At 42.4% G+C, this 25,156-nt stretch overlaps 1 protein-coding gene across 1 annotated transcript in view; it reads left to right on the forward strand.

Moving 5' to 3' along the window:
• The window catches only part of wdr19 (WD repeat domain 19), a 43,812-nt gene extending 19,542 nt beyond the window's left edge, over window positions 1-24,270 (forward strand). The window contains exons 10-36 of the mRNA XM_056279540.1: window positions 47-117; window positions 6,625-6,797; window positions 7,109-7,229; window positions 7,366-7,472; window positions 7,814-7,930; window positions 8,682-8,837; window positions 9,430-9,577; window positions 15,782-15,995; window positions 16,674-16,833; window positions 16,978-17,088; window positions 17,953-18,062; window positions 18,176-18,233; window positions 18,464-18,610; window positions 18,924-19,006; window positions 19,095-19,178; window positions 19,270-19,416; window positions 19,636-19,760; window positions 19,861-19,970; window positions 20,137-20,205; window positions 20,323-20,400; window positions 20,709-20,805; window positions 20,939-21,063; window positions 21,946-22,027; window positions 22,177-22,327; window positions 22,556-22,679; window positions 22,812-22,888; window positions 23,904-24,270. Of these exons, the coding sequence (XP_056135515.1) occupies window positions 47-117; window positions 6,625-6,797; window positions 7,109-7,229; window positions 7,366-7,472; window positions 7,814-7,930; window positions 8,682-8,837; window positions 9,430-9,577; window positions 15,782-15,995; window positions 16,674-16,833; window positions 16,978-17,088; window positions 17,953-18,062; window positions 18,176-18,233; window positions 18,464-18,610; window positions 18,924-19,006; window positions 19,095-19,178; window positions 19,270-19,416; window positions 19,636-19,760; window positions 19,861-19,970; window positions 20,137-20,205; window positions 20,323-20,400; window positions 20,709-20,805; window positions 20,939-21,063; window positions 21,946-22,027; window positions 22,177-22,327; window positions 22,556-22,679; window positions 22,812-22,888; window positions 23,904-24,018 (3,160 nt within the window). The 3' untranslated portion in view covers window positions 24,019-24,270. The remainder of the gene's footprint in view (window positions 1-46; window positions 118-6,624; window positions 6,798-7,108; window positions 7,230-7,365; window positions 7,473-7,813; window positions 7,931-8,681; window positions 8,838-9,429; window positions 9,578-15,781; window positions 15,996-16,673; window positions 16,834-16,977; window positions 17,089-17,952; window positions 18,063-18,175; window positions 18,234-18,463; window positions 18,611-18,923; window positions 19,007-19,094; window positions 19,179-19,269; window positions 19,417-19,635; window positions 19,761-19,860; window positions 19,971-20,136; window positions 20,206-20,322; window positions 20,401-20,708; window positions 20,806-20,938; window positions 21,064-21,945; window positions 22,028-22,176; window positions 22,328-22,555; window positions 22,680-22,811; window positions 22,889-23,903) is intronic.
• The last annotated feature ends 886 nt before the right edge of the window (window positions 24,271-25,156 follow it).

The raw sequence follows: 25,156 nt of genomic DNA on the forward strand, positions 1-25,156 counted from the left end.
GTGTGTGTGTGTGTGTGTGTGTGTGTGTGTGTGTGCGCCTTTGCAGCATTAAGATCCATGACCTTTCCGAGCTCAAAGATATCAGCAACATAGTTCATCTGGATGATGAGACCAAAGGTTAGACTGTTTTCATATTCCCCTACAATGACAAAGAGCCCATTTAAATGCAGCTTAGCTTAACTAGAATAATGCTCCCTCACTTGCACCCTCTTATTCTCTTCTGCTCTACTGTTTTTTAAACAGTATGTTTATTGATTTTTCTTCTTAACAAGACAAGCAAAAGCAGAAATATTACATGAAAAACAACAGCAACAGAGCAAACATAAGTCAAACAGCAATAACCACATCAAAAGTTAACAGCAACACAAAAAAAATATGAAACATCTAAGACAAATCAGAAGTGTTACAAAAGCATAGAACAAACAAAATTACATTTTACAGTGGTCTGATCCAGTGCGATAGAAGGCATAAGGGACATAATTCAGAAAAAACACAGTGCCGTAAGCCAATCAAATACCTCTCACCACCACCCCACATACTCACAAACCATAGTACACTACCCAGAGTTCCCTTCATTAGCCAATATTTCATCCACATCACTCTGCTCAACAAAATCCAAACATTGTCCCCAAACCTTTTCAAAAGTGTCTCGTTTACCCTCAACCATATATGTTATTTTTTCCATTGTTAGGCAAGACGACATTTCCCTAAGCCATTGAGCAATGCTAGGTTTGTCGACACTTTTCCAGGCAAGAGCTATCAAACGTTTTGCTTGCAACAAGCACATATCTTTTTTTGGGGGGGGGGTTTCCCGCCTTTTTTCTCCCCAATTGTATCCATCCAATTTCCCCATTCTTCCGAGCCATCCCGGTCATTGCTGCACCCCCTCTGCCGGTCCGGGGAGGGCTGCAGACTACCACATGCTTCCTCTGATACATGTGGAGTCGCCAGCCACTTCTTTCCTCCTGACAGTGAGAAATTTCACTAGGGCGACGTAGTGCATGGGAGGATCACGGGAGGATCCCCCTCCCCCCGAACAGGCGCCTCGACTGACCAGAGGAGGTGTTAGTGCAGCGACCAAGACACATACCCACATCCGGCTTCCCACCCACAGACACAGCCAATTGTGTCTGTAGGGACGCCCAACCAAGCCAGAGGTAATATGGGGATTTGAACTGGATTCCTGTGTTGGTAGGCAACAGAATAGACTGCTACGCCACCCGGACGCCCAACAAGCACATATCTATAAGTGTTTGTACTTTGTTCTTTAGATGAGGATTGATTGCATAGAACTCCAGGATAAACACTTTGGATGGAGAGGCAAATTTACTGATACTATTTGGGATATCATCTGTGATACCTCCTTCCAAAAATCTTTAATTTTTTCACAGTCCCACAGGCAATGAAACAGTCCCTTTAGTGTGATTGCACTTGCAGCATAAGTCTGTTCGCATCAATCAGTTGTATTGCAATGGTTTAAGCCTCCACATTCACATTCACACATTAAGCATTCACAGTCTGTGTCTGAGCCTTAGTACAGATGCTACTTGATTTGTTCTCCCGAATACCTTCCTTCCAAGAATTCAGTTTGTACACAGAGGATTCGATTGAGCCAGACTCGAGCATATTGTATAGAGCTGGGATCCTACCCTTACTGTTACAATGGATTGAGATCATATTTTCTAATGTGGACAAAGAGGGTTGTTAGGTTTTGTTTATGGGCAGCCATGAGGAAGCTCCTTAGCTGTAAATATTTGAAAAAAAAAAAGTTTTCTGGGAATATCATATTTTGTGTTTAGGTAAGCAATAAAAAGCATTTACACCACCACTTGTACCGCTTCACAATAAGGCACATGTTGAAGGGTTGAAAAGAAGTTACCAATTGCTTTATTAACTGGTTATTTATTTATTAATGAATAATAAATTAGTGATAAGTGAGTTTAACCCATAAATGAAGATTGCCAGGTTGTGGGAGTGCCACAGTTTACCATCAGACAACTTTCTAAAACCCAGTTGGAAGGATTAAGTTTATTAGTTTTCACTAATGGTGGCACGGTGGTGCAGTGGTTGGCACAGTCGCCTCACAGCAAGAAGGTTCTTGGTTTGAGCCCTGGGTAGTCCAACCTTGGGGTCGTCCTCTGTATGGAGTTTGCATGTTCTCCCCGTGTCTGCGTGGGTTTCCTCTGGGTACTCCAGTTTCCTCCCACAGTCCAAAGACTGAATCAGCCGTACTAAATTGTACCTTGGTGTGAATGTCTATGTGTGTATCGGTCAGGTGAATCAGCCATACTAAATTGTCCCTAGGTGTGAATGTGTATGTGTGTATTGGCCCTGTGATGGACTGGCAGCCTGTACAGTGTGTCTCCACCTGCCACCCAATGACTGCTGGGATAGGCTCCAGCCTCCCCTTTACGGATAATGGATGGTTGGATCATATTTTGCTATGAGTTCTTCAAATGACATAAAAATATCTTCTTTATATAAATCTCCCAACTTTCGGGGGGCATCCGGGTAGCGTAGCAGTCTATTCCATTGCCTACCAACGTGGGGATCGCCAGTTCGAATCCCTGCATTACTGCCGGGTGGGAAGCCGGATGTGGGTATGTGTCCCGGTCGCTGCACTAGCGCCTCCTCTGGTCGGTCAGGGCTCCTTTTCGGGGGAGAGGGGGAACTGGGGAGAATAGTGTGATCCTCCCACGTGCTACGTCCTCCTGGCGAACTCCTCACTGTCAGGTGAAAAGAAGCGACTGGCGACTCCACATGTATCGGAGGAGACGTGGTAGTCTGCAGCCCTCCCCAGATCAGCAGAGGGAGTGGAGCAGTGACCCGGATGGCTCAGAAGAGTGGGGTAGTTGGCCGGGTACAATTGGGGAGAAAAATGGGGAAAAATCCAACAAAAAAAAGTCAAAGGTGTAGGTCTACGTCTTTCCTCCTCCCTTAGCATCATAATTGAAGATTTTGCATTATTTATTTTGTATCCCAAAAACACTCCAAAATTTTTGATTAGGGTCAGATGTGCGGGTATGGATTTACACAGGTCTGTAAGAAACAAAATTACATCATCTGCAAGAAGGGCAATTTGATGGTCCATTTGGCCTAATCTGATATCTGAAATATTGGGGTGTGACCTAACAGCTAGGATAAACAGGAGAGGAGAAAGAAGGCAGCCCTGCGGAGAACTTCTGCAGATGTCAAAAGGTTTAGATACCATATTAATAATAAGAATCTCTTCAGTGGGATTTGAATATAGTAGTATCTTTATCCATATACAAAAGCCCTCACCACAACCAAAACAAGTTAACGCTTTAAAGAGGTAGGGCCACTCAACCCTGTCGAAGGCCTTCTCCATGTCCAACGACACAATTGCAGTGTCTGACAACCCATTTCTGGCATGTAGAACATTTAGCACTCCTATGAAATCCTTGACAACCTTGGATAAAGCCATTTTGGTGTCCACCCACAACATTTGGGAGGAAACTCCCCAACCTCCTCACAAGTGCTTTACTAAGTACCTTAGTGTCAGAGTTTAAAAGTGAAATAGCACGATAGGAATCACATTTGGTATGCAGCTTTCCAGGTTTCAGGAGCAGAGTGATCAGGGCTCCTCTCAAAGAAGGGGACAGGAGACCATTTTCGTAAGATTCCAAAAAAATCTCCAGGAAGGGAGTGCAAAGTTTATCCTTAATCTCTTGTAGATGTCAATTGGCAGCCCATCTTGGCCAGGTGCCCTCCCCGCCTGCATACTATTAATTGTATTGGAATTTTCTTCCACGGTCAGCTCAGCATTAAGAATATCCTTAGATTCCTCTGTAAAACTGGGAAACTCCAAGCTATCTAAAAAGCTAGCCTGGGTATCAGTTTCGGGAGGATACTCTGATGCATATAATTTTTCATAAAAGGATTTAAAGATGTTGTTAATCTCCCAAGGGTCTACCATCACAACTCCCCCTGAATCCTGAATTGCGTTAATTTGTCTCTCTGCTTGCTGCTCTTTGATTCGCCAGGCCAACAGCTTCCCAGCTTTTTCACTCTGGTCATAATATGATTGGTTTAGTCTCAATAAGCTTGCTGCCACTCTATCCACAGAAATTTTGTTATATTGAGCCCTGAGTAAGAGCAACTCCTTGAGTGCACCTTTGGAATTAGTGAGGAAAATTTCTCTCTTAAGAGTTTTGATTTTAGTTTCAAGTAATTTTAATTTTTTGACGAGTATTTTTTGACTTGGAGGTGGTGAAACTTATAATTTGGCTCCTAAGGAAAGCTTTAAAGGCTTCCCATCCAGTACAAGCTGAAGTCTGATTTGTATTAATTGAAAAGTATATAGGTCAATTTGCTGTCCAATGTATTCAGTAAAACCTGTATCTTGCAGCCATTTAAGTTGAAAGCGCCATTTAGGTGGGTCACCTACTAATTTATTGTCGGAATATATTAAGAGATGCTGGAGCATGGTCAGAGATGACAATGCTATCATAGAAGCAATCTTCAATTTTAGAGCATAATGCTGCTGAGATAAAAAAAAAAAAGTCGATTCAGGAATAGGTCCCGTAAGTGCTAGAATAACAGGAGTATTCCACATCATCTGGTTTCATTTCTCTCCAAATCCCTATTAAATTTAAATCCTTATAAAATGCTGTATGGTTCTCCTAGATTGAGTGTGGGAGTTATCCGAACCTGAGGTGCGATCTTTAACAGGATCTAAAGTGTAATTAAAGTGTCCTGCAACAATGTAATTACCTGGAAGTATGGAAAGGTTTAAAAACAAATTGTTGGAAGAATTTAGAGTCATCTTTGTTGGGACCATACACATGAATGAAATTCAACTGTTCGGACAGCAAGGTACCCCGTATAATAATATATCTGCCAGAGGGATCACAAAATGTTTGCGATATGTAATAAGGAATGGACTTATGAATAAGAATAATAACTCCCCTTGCATGAGAACTAAATGGGGCCCAAATGACCTGCCCAGGCCACCTCCTGCGTATTTTAGGTATGTTGCCAGGTAATAAACGTGATTCTTGCAAAATAGGATCTTCGACTGAAGTTGTTTTAGTCTACTTATTACATTTTTTTAATTTGATGATTTTATTTAATCCCCTACAGTTCCAGGATGTAAATTTAACCTTAATACTAGTCATCGAATTCACTAGGGACACTTGAACTAAGACATTACCCCATATGAGTACACTGGATCATCCTAATATACCAATAGACCTCTGTTATCACCAAATACAAAAACATAAAAGATGAGCTGGCCTTGTTGAAATAGTCACAATTAAAAATAACAATATATATTGAAATGGATAAAGACAGCATGTTTCAAGCTGTAGATCCCTGATTAGAGAAAACCAAAAGCAAGAGTTTGAATTTACTGTCCAAAAAATAGGCCAAAGTTTAACTTTATGTTGCTATTGCCTCTTCTTCAGCGCTGCTGCGCTTCCACGCCTCTGCTTAGCTTCTCAAGAAAAGGCGCCACCTCAGCTGGTGTTTCAAAAATGTAAGAACGATCGCAGTGGAAGACCCTCAGGCATGCTGGGAAAATGGTTCCATCCATACCAGGTAGCCTTAGCCCATAGCCGCTGCTTGACACTGTCGAAGCATTTCTGCTGCTTGTAGATTTCCAAGGGGAGATCTGGGAAGAACGTAACTTGCCAAATCTTGTAAAGTACTCTCCCTTTCGCCTTGGCTGCATTCACCATGCGCAGCTTATCTTTATAGTTTAAGAACTTCAATATCAGAGCCCTCAGGGGTGCGTTAGGATCTTGGACCAGAAATCCGATGAGCTCTCCCAACAATCAAGGGAGAGCGGAGTGGCTCCATCTCCAGAGCCTCAGGAAGCCACCGCTCTAAGAACGAGCAAGCATTGCTTCCCTCAGCATCTTCGAGGAGATGTACTAGTCTCAAGTTTGAACTCCTGTCGCAGCCCTCCAAATTGACTAGTTTAGAGGTAAGCAATTTAACCTTTTCCTCAAGCCTCAAGAGCGGTGGTCGATGCCTGCAGGGCTACAATGTTAATTTCGGTTCCAGAGATGCGTACCTCAGTCTGAGAGAATCACCCAGCACATTTCTTAGCTTCCTTTTTTTATGTTGTCCACTGCAGACAGTACCCTTTCGAATTTGATAGAGAATTCTGCATTCATATATTTGATGGCCTTGAGGATATCTTCAGAGTTAACAGCACTGCTCATGTTTGTCACCTCTGTACTTCTTCCACCATTAGTACATGAAGCTATGGTGCCTTCATCCTCAGACTCTAAACTTTCACTCGTTAAGTCTGGCTTTTTGGTGTGACTTTTCTTTGGCGGCATTGTAGGTTTCAGAAAATAATACCTACTGCCTTTCCAGGTTGGTTACAGCTTAAGGGTGAACTTATTTCAGGATTTATTTCAAACTTGTAGCGAAGCTAAAAAAGATGTGACTGATCAGCTCTGTGCCATACCGGAAGTCTGCTCTACTGTTTTTACCAACTGTCCTTTTCCACCTTTAAGTGTCTCTCTCTCTCTCTCTCTCTCTCTCTCTCTCTCTCTCTCTCTCTCTCTCTCTCTCTCTCTCTCTCTCTCTCTCTCTTTCTCTCTCTCTCTCCGTCTCTCTCTTTCTCTATTTTCTCTGTTTATTTTAATACAGGTCTGGATCAGTTGAACTGGACAGATGATGGTCAACTATTGGCGGTGTCCACCCAGAGAGGGACCCTCCATGTCTTCCTAACCAGATTGCCCATCCTGGGGGACAGCTTTGGTACTAGACTGGCCTACCTAACTTCCTTACTAGAGGTCACTGTTTCCAACCAGGTGGAGGGGGTGAGAACATACACACACACACACGCACATGCACACACATTCATTGAACACCAGTTTTTTAAGCAGAAGCTCTGTGCTTAAAATGATGAAAAGGCTGTAAACTGCAAAACATTTCAATTGAGTCAAAAAGACTGGAATTCTTTAGAAGGGAGAACACACTTTCACCCCTCTTACTGTATGTCCTGTGATTTTCCTCTCTGTCTTAGAATTTGATTGAGAGCATCCACAAGCAGGCATTGCACTGACAGCACTGTGTGTAACTGTATCATATGACAAGTAAAATAAATTATTTGAAATTTGAAAACTTGTAGGAGAATGCTGTGGCCATACAGGTGGAGGTGGAGCCTGCTTTCATCGCTGTGGGAACGTACCATGTAGCTGTGGGAATGAACAACAGAGCTTGGTTCTATGCCATGGTAGACCATGAGCCAGGTGTGTGTCTTGTGTTAACTGTGGTGTGTTGTATGCAAGTGTTTATGCACAGTTGTCCACTTGTAATGTTTCAAATGTAATGTGTCCGGATGAATGCGTTGGCAAATATGAAATGGTTTTTGTGTGCGTTACTCAGGTTTTAGCAGACTGAAGGATGTCGAGTACTTGGGAACTATAGTCAGCATGTGCCTCAACTCAGACTATGTGGCAGCTCTGTTCGAAGGAAAAGTGCAGCTACACATGGTGAGATGTCTGTCCGTCCTCATTCCTTTGAATTTTAAATTCATACCTGCAAGTGGACCGTTGTGAAGAGAAGCGATATTCAACCATGTGCCATGGAAGGAAATGAGTATGCAAGTATTATTTCCAGCCAAGAGCTACGTACACCCAGACGGGGGAGGGTAGATATTGAAATCTTCTGGTGTAGTTTTGTCTTTAAAAAAAAAAACACCTAGACATGGCTCTCCATGCCACGTAGTTGAATATTATGGTTTCATTTTGTGTCTTTCCTGATGTGTGTGTGTGTGTGTGTGTGTGTGTGTGTGTGTGTGTGTGTGTGTGTGTGTGTTGTTTTTTTTTTTCAGATTGAAGTTGAAGGTCAGGAGGAGAAGAGGCAGATGAAGCTGTTTCCAGACGAGGACAGAAAAGAGCGGATTCTCTGCCATGCCCTCACTGCTGACTTCCTCTACTACGGCGCTGACGTAAGGCTTCTCACTTTGCTCAGCAGACATAAAAGGGAGGAACATCTAGGATTGTTTCACAGGGAAACACCATACAAATTATCAGCTTACTTATGTTTTTGAAAAAGTTTATTTTGGTCCGAGAGAGTACCATCAGCGTTTGGGAACATAAACAAGTTTTTGCTCTGACATAATAAGTTCGGTCAGATAACTTGTGATCTAAATAAAACGATTTTATTGAAATACAACATGCATGGAAAGCTTAGATCCCCAGTAGGTGATCAGGGAGTAAGCAGTACAAAATCCATGAGAAACAGCCCACGGGTTGATGCTGGGGAGGTGGTAAGAGAAAAATACTATACATAAGCAATATCCATCCATTATCCGAACCGCTTATCCTGCTCTCAGGGGCGACTCGCAGGGATGCTGGAGCCTATCCCAGCAGTCATTGGGCGGCAGCCGGGCACACACCCTGGACAGGCCGCCAGGCCATCACACAGGGCCGACATACACACACATACACAGTCATACCTAGGGGCAATTTAATACGGCGGATTCACCTCATAAGCAGTAGCAATGCACACATGCTGAAGCAGAATGAGCAGGAGTTAGAGTGTGGTGTAGATACAAACCGGCTTATCAGCTTGGTAGACACGACTACACCTGATTGGCTGGCAGACTGAACAAAAGCACCACTTGAGTTCTCTTTTTATTAATAACCAAGAAACTAAATTATAACTCCCCACATGTGTATTCTCTATCTTTCTTTCAGTTGGGTAGTGTGGTGTGTGTCTCACTGGAGGATTGGCAGACAGTGAACACCTACAGCCACTTGGTTGGGGTGAGGAAGATCTCACCCGACCCCAACGGCACACGGCTCGTCTTCATCGATGACAAGAATGGAGGCTTCCTGCTCTCCCCAGGAAATGTCTGTACACACAGCTCATTACAGATGCTCTTTTGTGTTACAGGTTTTGTTTAAATGCACACATATAGTCACATTTTCATGTGATTAAGGCAATAGTCTAACTATAATTTAGATTTTATAAATTCTTTAATCTCAGTTTGGTAACAATTGAAAAATGTATCAGTGTAAGAAAAAATAATGCTTGACCCATTTGATATATTCAGCTGTGTAAACATGTTAATCTTATTGCACTTACTGATTTAAATCACAGTGAGTGAGTCTCACATGGGGTGTGTGTAAAATGTTAAAATACAAAATGTTAAAAGGGTCCATATCCTTTTTGGAGAAAACTAACTTCACTAGTTTATAAATGACAGTAAATGGAGATTGGATGGACGTGTTACTCTGAAACATGTTCATGTTTTGATTTAACCATATTACCTACAATATTAATCTACACATCTAGCATATTAATGGTTGTTATGTTATGCCAGGCTAGGTTATGCTATGTTTGACTGAACTGCATGAGAAGTTGGGTCATATTTTGGATCATTTTAATTGATATGTGAGCATGTTTATGTTTGTATGTGTCTGTGCCTGTCTGTCCATCCAGGCGACAGACTCTTGCTATGAACTCCCCAATTTCCCTCCAACCATCAAAGGAGTGCTTTGGGAGAACTGGCCTGCTGACAGAGGAGTGTTTGTAGCTTATGATGATGACAAGGTCTACACCTATGTGCTGCACAAGAACACCATATATGGTAGGAAGATAACTGTGCACGCGTAAGCGTGCACACACACAAATACACACACACACACACACACACACACACACACACACACACACACACACACACACACACAGAGGCCCCATTATAGATATGTTGTTATATATTTTATTATTGTATCCCTCTTCAAATGTGCAGTATCAGGGGAGGTTAGGGAATAGGTTAATCTGTTGACAACCGAATTTATGCTGTTTGGAACTAACATGAAATGAGATATCCCCTGCTAATCCAGCGATTGAGAGAACTTGGCACACCAGTTATTGCTTGGAACAATTGGCACAACCCTTATTTATTTAGTATATGGGGACGCCATTCCCCCTAGTTCCCCCGACCAGAGGAGGCGTTAGTGCAGCAACCAGGACACATACCCACATCCGGTTTCCCACCCGCAGGCACGGCTAATTGTGTCTGTAGGGACGCCCAACCAAGCCGGGGGTAATATGGGGATTCGTACTAGGGATCCCTGTGTTGGTAGGCAACAGAGTCAACCGCCATGCCACCTTGATGCCCCCCTACTATATCATTTTGTTATCTATAAGACTGCCTGAATTGAACAACGTCCAAAGGTAAAATTGTATTCGTTTACCTCTGGTACAATGCATTTGGGGACTTGATTCAGCAAAATATTGTTGAACTCTCAGTTTTTCTCTTTCTCACTCAAGTCAGGTCATGTTTATTTGTATAACCAAAAATCATAAGGTAGTCCCAAAGGGCTTTACAATTGGTACAATATAAAACAATATGTGACAGTATTTGACATACAGCACCCTCTATCCTTGGACCCTAGACTCGAATTAGGAAATACTCACAAGAAAAGCCTTATCAGGAAAAATAAAATGGGGGACAAACCTCAGGAACAGCAACAGAGGAGGGACTCCTCGTCCAGGATGGACATGCAGTAGGTGTCAGATGCAAAAAATACACAAAAATAACAGAATTATAGTGTAAAATCATAGATTACTTCAAGCAAGGTAATGTAGAATACATACAGTTAATGCATAAAATTTATCAAATTTAAATGTGCTGGGTAATAAAATTGTAAAGAGAGTGCAAGGCAAATTTAGTGAATCTGTGACCATCCAAGACAATGTCAGGAAGTCAAGTTAAGTCAATTTTATTTGTATAGCCCATTATCACAAATTACAAATTTGCCTCAATGAGCTTTATAGCAATACAACATCCTGTCCTTGGACCCTCGCATCGGATAAGGAACAATTCCCTAAAAAAAAACAGGGAGAAAAAATGGGAAGAAACCTCAGGGAGAGCAACAGAGGAGGGATCTCTCTCCCAAGGCGGACAGACGCACAATGGATGTTGTGTTTACACAATTTACAGAATATAATATTGAAAGAGGATAACAGAATTATAATGGAATTATAAGATATATGAAGAATATGATGAGGAGGATGCTAAGCAGTGTCCAAATGCCACCAGAGCAGCCCAGGATCCAAGCCACGCAACCAACTATCACTATGTAGACCTGACAGGAAGATAGACTACACATGCACACAAGAGAGACTCACATCACACCATTCACATACGCGGGAGAAGAGACCAGGAAAAAAAAAAACATTAGTCACACATCTGAGAGAGAGGGATATAACATTGACACAGGATAACAAAATTATATGGGTTATATAAAAAGAAAATGTGATGAGGGGGATGCCAAGCAGTGTCCAAGTGGCGACCACTGTCACCATGGAGACCTGGGAGGAGGACAGACTGTACATGCACAAAGGGGAGACACACATCACACCATTCACATACACAGAAGAAGAGAAAGGAGAAGCCATTACTCAGAGAGAGAGAGAAAAGACATGTGAGAGAAGAGTACAGTTTGCAATAGTCAATAATCTATACTCTATAATCTCGTCGGCAGAATAGTGCTTGGTAAATTCATTGAGACAGAAACCGACCCACCCTGCAGTTTGTGAGGCACTCAACTTAAAAGCAACTAATTGTAGGCAAAGGCAAAAAGATGAGTTTTAAGTTTGGATTTAAAGAACTCAACAGACTCTGTATGTGGCAGCAGGCAAGTTATTCCAGAAGAACGGGGCCCAATAGGAAAAGGCCCTGCCACTGGCCAGCCTTTTTTTTGGGGGGGGGATTTTTCCCCTTTTTTCTCCCCAATTGTATCCGTCCAATTACCCCACTCTTCCTAGCCATTCCGGTCGCTGCTCCAACCCCTCTACCGATCCAGGGAGGGCTGCAGACTACCACATGCTTCCTCCGATACATGTGGAGTTGCCAGCCGCTTCTTTTCACCTGATACGGAGGAGTTTCACCAGGAGGATGTAGCACATGGGAGGATCACGTTATTCCCCTCAGTTCCCCCTCCCCCCGAACAGGCGCCCCGACCGACCAGAGGAGGCGCTAGTCCAGCGACCAGGACACATACCCACATCTGGCTTCCCACCCGCAGACACGGCCAATTGTGTCTGTAGGGACACCTGACCAAGCCAGAGGTAACCAGGGATTCGAGCCTGTGATCCCCGTGTTGGTAGGCAATGGAATAGACTGCAACACTACCCGGATGCCCAGATGACTTTTTAACTTTGGGTACATACGGGAGCCCTGTATTTTGAGAGCGGAGAGCTAAAGATGAACTGTACAGTTGAAGGAGATCAGACAGACGTCCGGGTGGCATGGCGGTCTATTCCGTTGCCTACCAATATGGGGATCGCTGGTTCGAATCTCTGTGTTACCTCCAGCTTGGTCCGGGCATTCCTACAGACACAATTGGCCGTGTCTGCAGGCGGGAAGCCGGATGTGGGTATGTGTCCTGGTCGCTGGACTAGTGCCTCCTCTGGTTGGTCGGGGCGCCTGTTCGGGGGGGAGGGGGAACTGGGGAATAACGTGATCCTCCCATGTGCTACATCCTCCTGGTGAAACTCCTCCATATCAGGTGAAAAGAAGTGGCTGGCGACTCCTCATGTATCGGAGGAAGCATGTGGTAGTCTGCAGCCCTTCCCGGCTCAGGAGAGGGGGTGGCGCAGCGACTGGGATGGGTTGGAGAGTGGGGTAATTGGCTAAGTGCAATTGGGGAGAAGAAGGTGGGAAAATCCCAAAAAATAAAATAGAATAAGGAGATCAGACAGGTGTGATGGGGCAAGCCTAGGGCTGTGCGATATGACCAAAATCTCATATCACAATATAGGTCATTCATATCACGATAACGATACATATAACAATAGAGCACATTTTCTGTAAATTCAATGAATAAATAGTTTATATAAAATAACCACATGGAAAGGCCTATTTCTTTTTACATTTTGAATTATATACTCAACAAATAAAAGGTACTTACTCATATTTGATCATTTTTCTCCTTTTATTTAGAACCTTTGTACAACTGCAACTGTGCTTTTGCAGCTCTCATCTGTAGACTCTCTCCATACTGTTTGACATGATTCTTGCGTAGGTGGTAAAAGAGGCTAGTGGTGTTTGATTTGAATATGTTGTGGGAACCAGCGTGTGGCATATTTTGCAAAATATGGTTTTCTGGTCCATGTCAGACTTCATACCCAAACCACGCCCATACGATAGAAGTAGCCCCTCTTTTAGGTACAAGTTCCTCATTTTGTCCTGGCTGGTCGGAGTCCTGTTCAGAATGACCCTGTTCTGCGTTACGTTCACTGTCCTCCATGTTTGTTTGTAATGCCTTCATGCAAATTTCCTGCTTGCATCCTTGCTGTGCAAAGACCGGAAAGGGTCATCCAAAGGACAAAAAATGTTGCTTTAAGGAGTGTGATTTGCGACACAACGAAATAAACAATAGAGCTTAATATGAAACAATAGACATTTTCTATCATCACACGATATATATTGTCATATCGCACAGCCCTAGGCAAGCCCATTTAGGATTTTATAAGTCAGCAGAAGCACCTTGAAGCCTGATCTAACATGGATAGGAAGCCAATGAAGGGAGGCAAGAATTGGTGTAATATGGTAAAAATTTCTACTTTAGTTAGGATTCTAGCTGCATCATTTTGAACTGTTTGAAGACTTTTATGTGGCAGATCTGAAAACAGAACATTACAATAATCAAGTCTGGAAGAAAGATATATATATATATATATATATATTAGAGTCTCTGCATGGGAGGAAACCGGAGCACCCGGAGGAAATCCACGCAGACACGGGGAGAACATGCAAACTCCACACAGAGGATGACCCCAACCCCAAGTTTGGACTATCCCGGGGCTCAAACTGAGGACCTTCTTGCTATGAGGCGACCGTGCTAACCACTGCCCCGCCGTGCCACCCCAACCAACTAATAAAAAGATAACATTTACTTAAAAGTAAATCAAAATAAATGTTCCCTCAAATAAATAGAATAATATAACACAGTCCGAAGACATGTAGGTCAGGTGAATCTACCATATTAAATTGTTCCTAAATGTGAGCGTGTGTGTGTCTGTCCTGTGATCGACTGGCGGCCTGTCCAGGGTGTCTCCCCTTCTGCTGCCCAATGACTGCTGGGATAGACTCCAGCATCCCCGTGACCCTGAGTAGGATAAGCAGTTTGGATAATTAATGAATGAATGGAGTCTCTGCATCTGCTATAGACAGGAAAGACCGAATTTAGCTGTTACGTAAATGAAAAAAGGCAGTCTTGGTGATTGTTTTAATGTGCTTATCAAAGGAAAGGCTGGAATCAAATGTAACACCAAGACTTTCAGCTGCCACACTTTGTGAAATCACAGAGTTGTCAGTTGTTGTTACTTGATCCAATTGGTGTCTGTGTTGGTTGTTGGCAGGGCCAACAACCAGCATCTGTTTTATCCAAATTTAAAAGCAGGAAATGTAGAGACATTCAGTTTTTCACAGTAGCTAAGCAGGCCTTTAAATTAGTCCTTTGAGTATGATCATCAGCCCTTATAGGCACATACAACTGAGTTACATCTTCATAGCAATGGAAATTTGTTCCATGACTGCATATAATTTGGCCAAGAGGGGAAGTATAAAGAGAGAAAAGTAGAGGACCAAGAACCGAGCCCTGAGGTAGGTCATATTTAATGTCAGAGAATTTTGACGTATGTTATTATAACAGACACACTGTGTTCTTCCAGATAAGTAGGACCTAAGCCAAGAGAGAGCTAAGCCAGACACCAAAATTACAATTTATTCTGTCTAATAGTATACCGTGGTCAGTGGTGTCAAAGGCTGCACTGAGGTCCAGAAGTAGAAGCACAGAAATGGAATTAGTCCATAGCTAGTAGAAGATCGTTCACCACTCTGGTCAGAGCAATTTCAGTGAAGTGACAGGCCTTGAAAGCCGATTAAAGAGGTTCATATAGATAGTTTTCTTCTATATGGGTCAGAAATTGTTGATTCGCAACTCTCTTGTACTTTAGAAAAGAATGGAAGATTAGAGATTGGTTGATAGTTATTAAAAGACCCTGGATCGAGGTGTGGTTTTTAAGTAGAGGTTTGAACACAACTGTCTTAAAACTGCTGGGAACAGTGCCAGTAGTAAGTGATAAATTAACAATGTCTAGCATTGTAGGTCCCAGGAAAGGCCAGAGCCTTTAAAAAGTTTTGCTGGTAAAGGGTCAAGTAGGCAAGTACTTGAAGCTGACATGAGCTTAGTCAAAGTATCAAGAGAGAGTCTCAAAAGCTGTAATAACAGGGATTATCAGTGACTCATTATATAGATTTGGTAAGAATTTGGTAAGACAGGATCAGCAGCAGTAGCTGGAGTTGAAGAACTAATTTTGTTTCTGATCTCATTAACCTTGTTGCAGAAAAAGTACCCCACAGATGCAGTTAAGCACCGGTAGGACCCTATGCCACAAAAGCAGTGGGTTAGAAAATGTTGATACACAACTCTCTTGTACTTTAGAAAAGAATGGAAGATTAGAGACTGGTTGATAGTTATTAAGAGACCCTGGATCGAGGTGCAGTTTTTAAGTAGAGGTTTGACCACAACTGTCTTAAAACTCCCCACCCTGCACAGTGGGGCCCTGCTTAAAATTCCCCACCCTGCTCGGTGGGGCCCTGCAGACAGAATAGACTTCACATGCACACAAGAGGCGAAGCAGACATCGACACAGCATTCATACAGAGAGAGAAAGAAGATGAAAGAAGTGATGAGAATGATGCAGAAATTGCCATAGTTAAGGCAAATAGCTAAAACCTTTCTCCCTCCCTTTTTCTTTCTGTCTCTATCCCCAGGTCCCAAGGTGGTGTTGGTGGGTAGCACTTCACTGCCTTTCTCCCACAAGCCCTTGCTGTTGTACAACGGGAATCTCACATGTCAGACTCCGAGTGGCAAAATCAGTGAAGTGGCACTGAGCACACACGCGTTTCTTAAACCCTCTTCTAGTGCACAGTCCAACACATGCCAAGAATTCAGCAAAACTCTCTCCCAGGCCCTAACGCTCAAGAGGTCAGAGGCCATACTGCAGCTAATATGTATTTCAGTTATAGTGAAGGTTACCTGTTTACTAGACTTCGAGGATGGGAGTAATTTAAAGTAGGTTTAGTCATAGTTAAACTTTTCTTTTTGTTTTGGGCCAATCCGGTTAGATCAGTCTAAATGAAACATAATGTGTGTGTAGAATAGTATGAACGTGACACTAGCCTTAGATGTGGTTTTGGGAGCATGTCTATGTTCCCTCGAGCCTTATGTTCCCTCAGCCCTATTTCATTGAACTTACCTAAACTTAACCTAACCTACCTCAACCTGACTTAACTTCAACCTCTACCTAAACCTAACCTTAATCCAACGCTTACTTTAACCTAACTTTAACCGATAGCTAACCTATTCGATAGCTAACAAACTGAGCTGAGGGAACATAAGGTTGACTCCATCGTTTTTGTTGCATCTCTCTTACCACAAAACATGATTTCGGCCACAAATCTGAGAATGATCTTCAGTAATAAATTCTGTTAAGTTTTTTTATGTGTGGATTTGATTTTGCTGAGGGGCCCTGCACTCCAAAGACAAAGATCAAATATCTTTGCTATTGTTTATCCCATGTATGGAAGATATGTAAGATATGAAAAATGTTTGGGCTGGACCTATTGTTCTATAAAGATTTGTGTTTTGTGCTGTCCTCCACAGGTTCCATGAGGCTTGGGACCTGTGTAAGTCTTCAGGCAGTTCAGCAGACTGGGCTGAGATGGGCCGAGTCTGTCTGGTCCACATGGATTTAGAGTTGGCCATCCAAGTGTACCGCATGAGTGGCAATGTAGGCATGGTCATGTCACTCCAGGAAATCCAGGTAAAAGCACACGCACGCGCGCGCACACACACACTCACTCACTCACTCACTCACTCACACACACACACACACACACACACGCACGCATGCATGCACACACACCACACGCGCACTCTCACTCTCTTTCACTCTCTCTGTCTCAAGGGTATAGAGGACAGGAATTTACTAGCAGGCCACTTGGCCATGTTCCTGAATGACTACAACCTGGCCCAGGACCTTTATTTGTCCTCAAGCTGCCCCATTGCTGCCCTGGAGGTAGGCACATACATGCAATTGAGCATTGAACATGCATAAAGACACTAAGCAGTTGCCTTCAGGCTTGAAGAGTTAAATTCAATGTGTATGTGTGTGTATGAATGCTTAGAGAAAGGGAAGATCTATTTATTCCTTCTTTTGTAATTGTCTTTTTTTAACTTTGCAGCATGTCTTCATCTTTTTATATAGTTTGAGTATTGCTAAGTTGAACCATCAGGCAGTAATCAGGGGTAGTACTATAATTAATCTTGATTCATCACTGTGGCAGACAGGGGTGTAAAAATTCTGTGGTTGTTTATTTTTACCTGCTGTATTTTTTTCATGTTCGCCGATTATATTTTGTGTTGCATTAGTGTATGTGGATTATTGTGCTTAAATGCCAATGCTACGTAGGCTACGTTTCAATAATGCTTTAGCAAAAATGGTTGCTTGTATCCCTTCTTTGAATCGTAAATATGGATTCCTCTGTGTGATATTCACTCCACTCCAGTGTATCCGCATCATAATTTATAGGAATAAAGCCAGTTTTTTCAAAAAGCCAATATGCCATGATGGGTGGCGTGTGCTTCAAAAATTCTGTAAATGACAGAAAATTTTTGGTTACCGCAACCCCTGGCAGTAACAGTCTAGGGTCAAATGTTCCCATTTGTTCTTTGTGCTGTTCTACAACCTTGCCAAGAGTATTTGAACATTACTTATTGTTAAGAAAGACAGGTGCTTTGAATGTACAATTCAAGTACAATTCTTTACAGCAAACACTAATACTTTAAAAAGAGACTGGCAAGGATCAAACTGAAGATGTTAACTGATCATCTGATCAGCAGACCAATGACAGCACACTTTGTGTGTGTGTGTATGTATCAGATGAGGAGAGACCTCTTGCATTGGGACAGTGCTCTGATGTTAGCCAAAAGACTAGCAGAAAACCAGATCCCCTTTATCTCCAAAGAATATGCTGTCCACTTGGAATTTATGTAAGCACACCCAAAGAGCCACCTTTCACACATACACACACATATACCAATGAAGATAATATGATTTACAGGCACTATTTGTGAAGCATTTCTAACCACATTTCTCTTTGCAGTGGAGACTATGTGAATGCACTGTCACACTATGAGAAAGGGATGACACATGACAACAGAGTAAGTCTACTATAGCTGCTTTTAGGTTGTAACAGTGCTAATGTGAAAATAAGTTCAAAATGACCAGAAAGAAAAGTAAATGTTGGTAACTGACTGTTCAATGATTTCGGCAAAGATATAGATTTTTTTTCTCACCCTTTCCCTTGCCTTCTTCACTCCTTCCTCTTTGTGTTCTACCATCTCTCCCTTTTCTCACCCTCCTCTCTCTCTCTCTCTCTCTCGCTCTCCAGTTCCAGGAGCATGACGAGGCATGCCAAGCCGGCGTTGCCAGGATGTCCATCAGGATGGGGGACATCAGGAGAGGAGCCAGCCAAGCCATCCAGCACCCCAGTAGAATCCTCAAGAAAGAATGTGGCACCATACTGGAGAACATGAAGGTTGAAAGGCCACATTATTTGAAGATTTCTGTCTCTGGACTGGGCTGAGTGAATTCAGTCAGGAGTCTTTTGCTACCTGCTGACCTAGTTTGCCTCAGCCATGTATTAACCACAGTCACCTTTGCCGAAAGTCTGTACATTATGATTAGATCTACTCATTGCTAAAGCCTAAAAGTCTTATCACCATTATTGCGATAAAGAATATCTTTTCCAATCTGCGAGTGGTCCTGACCAAAATAGAATTGCAGACAAAATATTAGAATGCAAATTCAAAGCAGTGCTATATGAGTTTGACCTCAATTTTGTGCTGCAGCAATTCTCAGAGGCAGCTCAGCTGTATGAGAAAGGCCAGTATTACGACAAGGCTGCATCTGTTTACATCCGCAGCAAGAACTGGTGAGAGATGGCACACTAACATGAACACAGAGCAGACCCACATGTACACCTCTCCTCTCTCAGTTAATTTATATAACTCTTCATTCAGGGCAAAGGTTGGAGAGCTGCTCCCGCATGTCTCCTCTCCTAAGATTCATCTTCAGTATGCCAAAGCCAAAGAGATGGATGGGAAGTAGGTTCTGTGTGTGCATTTGTCTCTTTGTGAGTATTTGTCTCACTGGCAGATTATATTTGAAGCATTGACGTGTACATTTGTTTGTCAGGTACAAGGAGGCAGCGCAGGCTTATGAGAGTGCAAGGGACTGGGACAATGTGATCAGGGTTCTGCTGGACCACCTAAACAACCCAGAGGATGCTGTTCGCATCGTCAGAGAAACTCAGAGCATCGATGGAGCTAAGATGGTGGCCAGGTCGGATAAATGAGTTTATATGGACATGCACACTCACACAACTCCTTAACACACATGAGAATATCCCATGTCCATGAAGTTCCATGGACTTTATGCCATGACAACTGAGTATTGATTGTGGGAAATTCATTTTTGCTTACTTTGTCATGCAACGTGTATTCAATTCACATTTTTGTGTGCACGTGTGCTTGTATGCGTATTTGTCTTGTCTGCCACCAGGTTCTTTCTGCGGCTGAACGACTACGGTTCAGCCATCCAATTCCTGGTGCTCTCACAGTGCAACAATGAAGCCTTCCAGCTGGCACAGCAGCACGGACAGATGGAGGTTTACGCAGAAATCATCGGTCTGTATGAATATCATATGAAAGTTGGAAGTTGAACTTCACTTGCGTTAATGTTATAGTACCGTGTAATGTTACAAAAGTGTGTGTTTGTGTGTGTTAGGCACTGAGGCGACACAGGAGGACTACCAGAGCATTGCTTTGTACTTTGAGGGGGAGAAGCAACACCTAAAGGCTGGCAAATTTTTCCTGAAATGCGGCCAGTATAGCAGAGTATGAATATTTAGCTTTTCACATCTACATTCATTTGTGCATTTCAACCCTCAGTCCTTCACTGATTTATACATTTTGTTTAGCTCTACATCCAGTGGTGCATTCAGTCCATTCATCTTAAATTCATTCTGCCTATCAGTCAGTTTATGTACCTTCTCTGTCTCAGGCCCTCAAGCACTTCCTTAAGTGTCCCAATACAGACGACAACCTGGCTGTAGAGATGGCTATTGAGACGGTGAGAGTGCGCCGTGGGTCTGAATGGATGAAATCTGTGAATATCCCAGGAGATATGGAAATGCTTTTGGGGCATTCTGTTGCGTTCAGACTGTGCTTATATGTGTGTTTGTTCCAGGTGGGTCAAGCCAAGGACATTACTCTAACCAACCAGCTGATTGAATATCTGATGGGGGAGAGTGATGGTATGCCTAAGGTAAATGCTTTACTAGAACTTCTGAACCTTTCCTGACCACTTAACTTTTTGGAAGGTCAAGAAAGTTGGAGAATTATATGGCTTCTTGTTACTGTCATTTTGGGAATTTCTGTTAATTATATTTCCTATCGGTCTAGTGTTGTTTGTGTGTCCTGCCCTATCTTGATCCAGTGGTCGAAGCAAGAAATCTTGTTCCACTTTTCTCTTATTTTCATTCAATAAGGATGAATGTTTTCTGTACACACGGGGGGGGGGGGCAGACAGATAATTAAACTGAGGCTGACTTACCTGCCACTTCATGCTCCTAGGATGCCAAGTATCTCTTCCGGATGTATATGGCCCTGGAGCGCTACCCAGAAGCTGCTCGTGCAGCCATCATTATCGCTAGGGAGGAACAGTGTGCAGGTATACACACACACACACACACACACACACACACTGTCTACTTTACCCAACAACTCGGGCACCCGTAATGTTTCAGATAATCAATCATATGTATCTTTGTGTGTGTGTGTGTGTGTGTTTTACGCACTAATAGGGAACTACCGTAACGCCCATGATGTGCTGTTCAGCATGTACACAGAGCTGCAGAATCAGAAGATCAAGATCCCTGCTGAGATGGCCACTAACCTGATGATCCTCCACTCTTACCTACTGGTCAAGGTCCTGGCAGCATTACTAGCTCACTATTCCACTCACTCCTAAGATTATTTGATTTTACTCTGAATATATGTCGAAATGGCTTGGTATTGACCAGGTATGTCACAGGGAAATACTATTAGTCTCAGTGAAAATTATTTAAGCCATTATAGCTTTATTTTAATGCTTGCCAAATACATGTGATATGTTTGGCGGAATTGTTTCACGTATGAATGTGATCAGGTAGTTTATAAACCCTCATTAACAATGAGTTTGATGTCTTCGTTGGAATTATGGTATAGAATATTAAGCTAGCCTTCAAGTCTGGCTGTTTCTTTGCCTTTTTGCTAGGCAAACAGGGAAAGGCAATCAAATGAAGTCAAGTCAGTTTTATTTGTATAGCCCAATATCACAAATTTGCCTCAGGGGGCTTTACAGCAGCACAACATCCTGTCCTTAGACCATCGCATCAGATAAGGAACAACTCCCTAAAAAAAAAACCTTTAACAGGGAGGAAAAAATAGGAGGAAACCTCAGGGAGAGCAACAGAGCAGGGATCTCTCTCCCAAGACAGACAACGTGCAATGGATGTTGTGTTTACACAATTTACAGAATACAACATTGAAAGAGGATAACAGAATTATAATGGAATTATAAAATATATGAAGAATATGATTGAGAGGACACCAAGCAGTGTCCTCCCGATGAACAGATTCAACTTTCTTTGATTTTCTTACCTGAATTATTGAGCATGTATAGACATGTCCTCATTTCTGTACATCTCATGCTACTTTGTCTACATGTTTGCAGCATCAGTAATTCTATCATAAGTACACTTATATACAATTTCCATTTTAATCATCTCAGAAAGCCAATTGTTAAAATTTGAAATCACACCTCCTGCAGATCCATGTAAAGAGAGGTGACCATCTAAAGGGGGCACGCATGCTCATCCGTGTCAGCAACAACATCAGCAAGTTTCCCATGCGTGAGTCGATAGTTTTCACATACGACTGTCCCTGCACCAAAATGAATTAGAATGAAAAAATCCACTAGGTGTAAATGTATTTCAAAACTGTATAAATTAAAGGGGGAAAAAAACACTTTAATTCCAAACATGCTTATGAATACATGCAGATATTGTACCCATCCTGACGTCAACGGTGATCGAATGTTACCGCGCTGGGCTGAAGAACTCTGCCTTTAGCTTCGCTGCCATGTTGATGAGACCAGAGTACCGCAACAAGATTGACCCCAAGTACAGGAAGAAGTTGGAGGCTATGGTTCGGTGAGTGACAGTACAAACGGTTCGTCTAGCTTGTATCAATGACGGGCCCCAACCCCCTTCCTCTTCGCCTCTCATATTTTCTAACCATTAACAACCATGCTCACACCTTCCCTGCTCTTTTCAGATTGCTTCCTCCCTCACCTAGACTCCATTTATTGCCACACCCACACACCCCCCCCATCCCTTTCTCACTTCACTTCTTTATAACCCCTATTTGTCCATCGTTAGGCGGCCGGATACATCAGAGCTGAAAGAGCAGACTGCTCCATGTCCCTTCTGTGGGTTCCAGCTGCCACCAGAGGAACTACTGTGTATCTCCTGCAAGAACAACTTACCTTACTGCATTGCTACGGTACACACCCACACGTGCACAAGCGAATGTCCAACACCTAACATTCAATCATATTCAGACTGTATGTTAATATATATTGTTTTTTTGGCTTTTTTTTTTTTACTGTTATTGGTCCTGTATTCATGTTCCCAGGGTCGTCACATGCTGCGAGAGGACTTGTCTGTGTGCCCCCATTGCGAGTTCCCTGCTCTGTACTCCCAGTTTATTCTGTGAGTGTTACACATGCATAGATGCATGCAACCGTGCAGTTATTATAACTTGTGTGCAGCCATTTTGTATCACCCACCCTAAAACATCATTCATTTACATCTGAGCTTTGAACAACTTGCTCCCAAAGTGCAGAGCTGAAGAACCATAACTTCAGTTTTTACAATATTTTCATCCATTTGTAGCAAAAATCCCAGATTTGTATCCCCATTACTCTGCACCTGCTATACCTGCTGTATTGGTCATGTACCTGATGGACATGTATTATATACTCAAAATTAAGCTGACATTTTTAAACTTGATTTATATCAATTAAAAGCTATATTTTATTTAATTCCTGTTGGCGTCATTATCACTCAGCAAACTTGCTTCTCTTCCTGTTCAACTACTGTCAGCCAGTCTCCCCATTCATCATTAGAGCTGCACCTGGAAGGGTTGATCCCTTTTAACCATCAAATAACAGCCAAAGGTGCGGTACTATGTGCAGTACTTTGGCTTTTAAGCACACGATAACTACAGAGTAAATATCAGCAGAGGTACTAACTGAGCATAGTACTAACAAACAGTAAATTGCCTCTCATTCCTCACTACTAAATCAAATCAAATCAATTTTATTTGTATAGCCCAAAATCACAAATTACAAATTTGCCTCAGTGGGCTTAACAGCAGTGGGCTTACTACTACTCCTAAACTCCTCAGATATCCTCAAATAAGAAACACGGGGGTTGGGAGTCAGCCGAGTTGTTTGCATTGTTGTTTGACACCCCGGCCCCCAAAGAATTAGTTAGCAATCCCTCAGCAAATTATGAGGCAACGGCAACCTACGATATCTACTGAGGACATTTGAAAATGGCAGGTGGGAGCAAACGTCCCGTGCATCTGCTGCCTTTATATTGGAATTTGTCTTGAATTGTTTTTGTTACTCAGATTGCTGAACAAGAGATAGTACGTATAACTGAGTTATCATCAATTTTGTAATATTTGTCATCTCTGTATCTGATCTCTCTCTATGCTCAGGCTGCTGGAGACAGAGAGTGTGTGTCCGATGTGCTCTGAGACGTTGAGTGCCAATCAGGTAAAGAAGATCTCAGATTGTTCCGGCTACTTGCAGCCTCAGGAACAGGATCACTAATATAAAAGAACAAGCACACCAATATTAATACATGTAAAGCAATACTTTTGGGCGACAAGCTATGTAAAAATTTAAATGTATAACCATGGAAGTAATGTATATAATTTTGTATGTTGAGAAAATACTTAGTTGGACAACGGAGGTGATCTTAGAGATTCATTGTAAAATATATTGAACAGACGTGAATTATATTTTTTTAAAATGTCTGTAAAAGATGAAAAAATTAAACATGATACCATCCCTCCACTTTGTTCTAATTTAAAATGTAATTTGTCACTTGGTGTGTTTTTTTTTGTTTTTTTTTAATGCAAGAAAATGACACCAGATAACTTTGCAAATCTTTTCTTTATAACCAAGCTTTGGCTAAGTTAACACTGCGGGTCTTGATGCCCAGTTTTGAATTTTGTTTTTTTTTTGGTCATATCCGATTGACTGTCTGTTTACATCTACTTTCAGAAGTGATCCGTATCCGACTCCTGTGCCTCCACCATAATGCTTCGGTTTATTCTTCTTATATGGGTTTGGTCCCCGGTGTGGAAGTAAACAATCATATGTGTACATGTCATTGAAAATGCTACAAGAATGTGAGTGTTGCATTTTGAATGGTGTGCAATTCACAAAGACCTGAAAATTTCAATCTGTGTCATTGGCCGATATCAGATTCCTATCTGATTTATTTCCATATGTGAAGGTTTACAAGATGGTTGTGAGACCAGCTATGTTATATGGTTTGGAGACAGTGGCACTGACGAAAAGACAGGAGGCGGAGCTGGAGGTGGCAGAGTTGAAGATGCTAAGATTTTCACTGGGAGTGACGAAGAAGGACAGGATTAGGAACGAGTATAATAGAGGGACAGCTCAGGTTGGACGGTTTGGAGAGAAAGCAAGAGACGAGATTGAGATGGCTTGGACATGTGTGGAGAGATGCTGGGTATATTGGGAGAAGGATGGATGCTGAATATGGAGCTGCCAGGGAAGAGGAAAAGAGGAAGGCCAAAGAGGAGGTTTATGGATGTGGTGAGAGAGGACATGCAGGGGGCTGATGTGACAGAGGAAGATGCAAAGGACAGGAAGAATGGAAACGGATGATCTGCTGTGGCGACCCCTAATGGGAGCAGCCGAAAGTAGTAGTAGTAGT

The sequence above is a fragment of the Lampris incognitus genome, chromosome 5 (genome assembly GCF_029633865.1).
Source record: "Lampris incognitus isolate fLamInc1 chromosome 5, fLamInc1.hap2, whole genome shotgun sequence".
NCBI classification, from domain to species: Eukaryota; Metazoa; Chordata; class Actinopteri; order Lampriformes; family Lampridae; genus Lampris; species Lampris incognitus.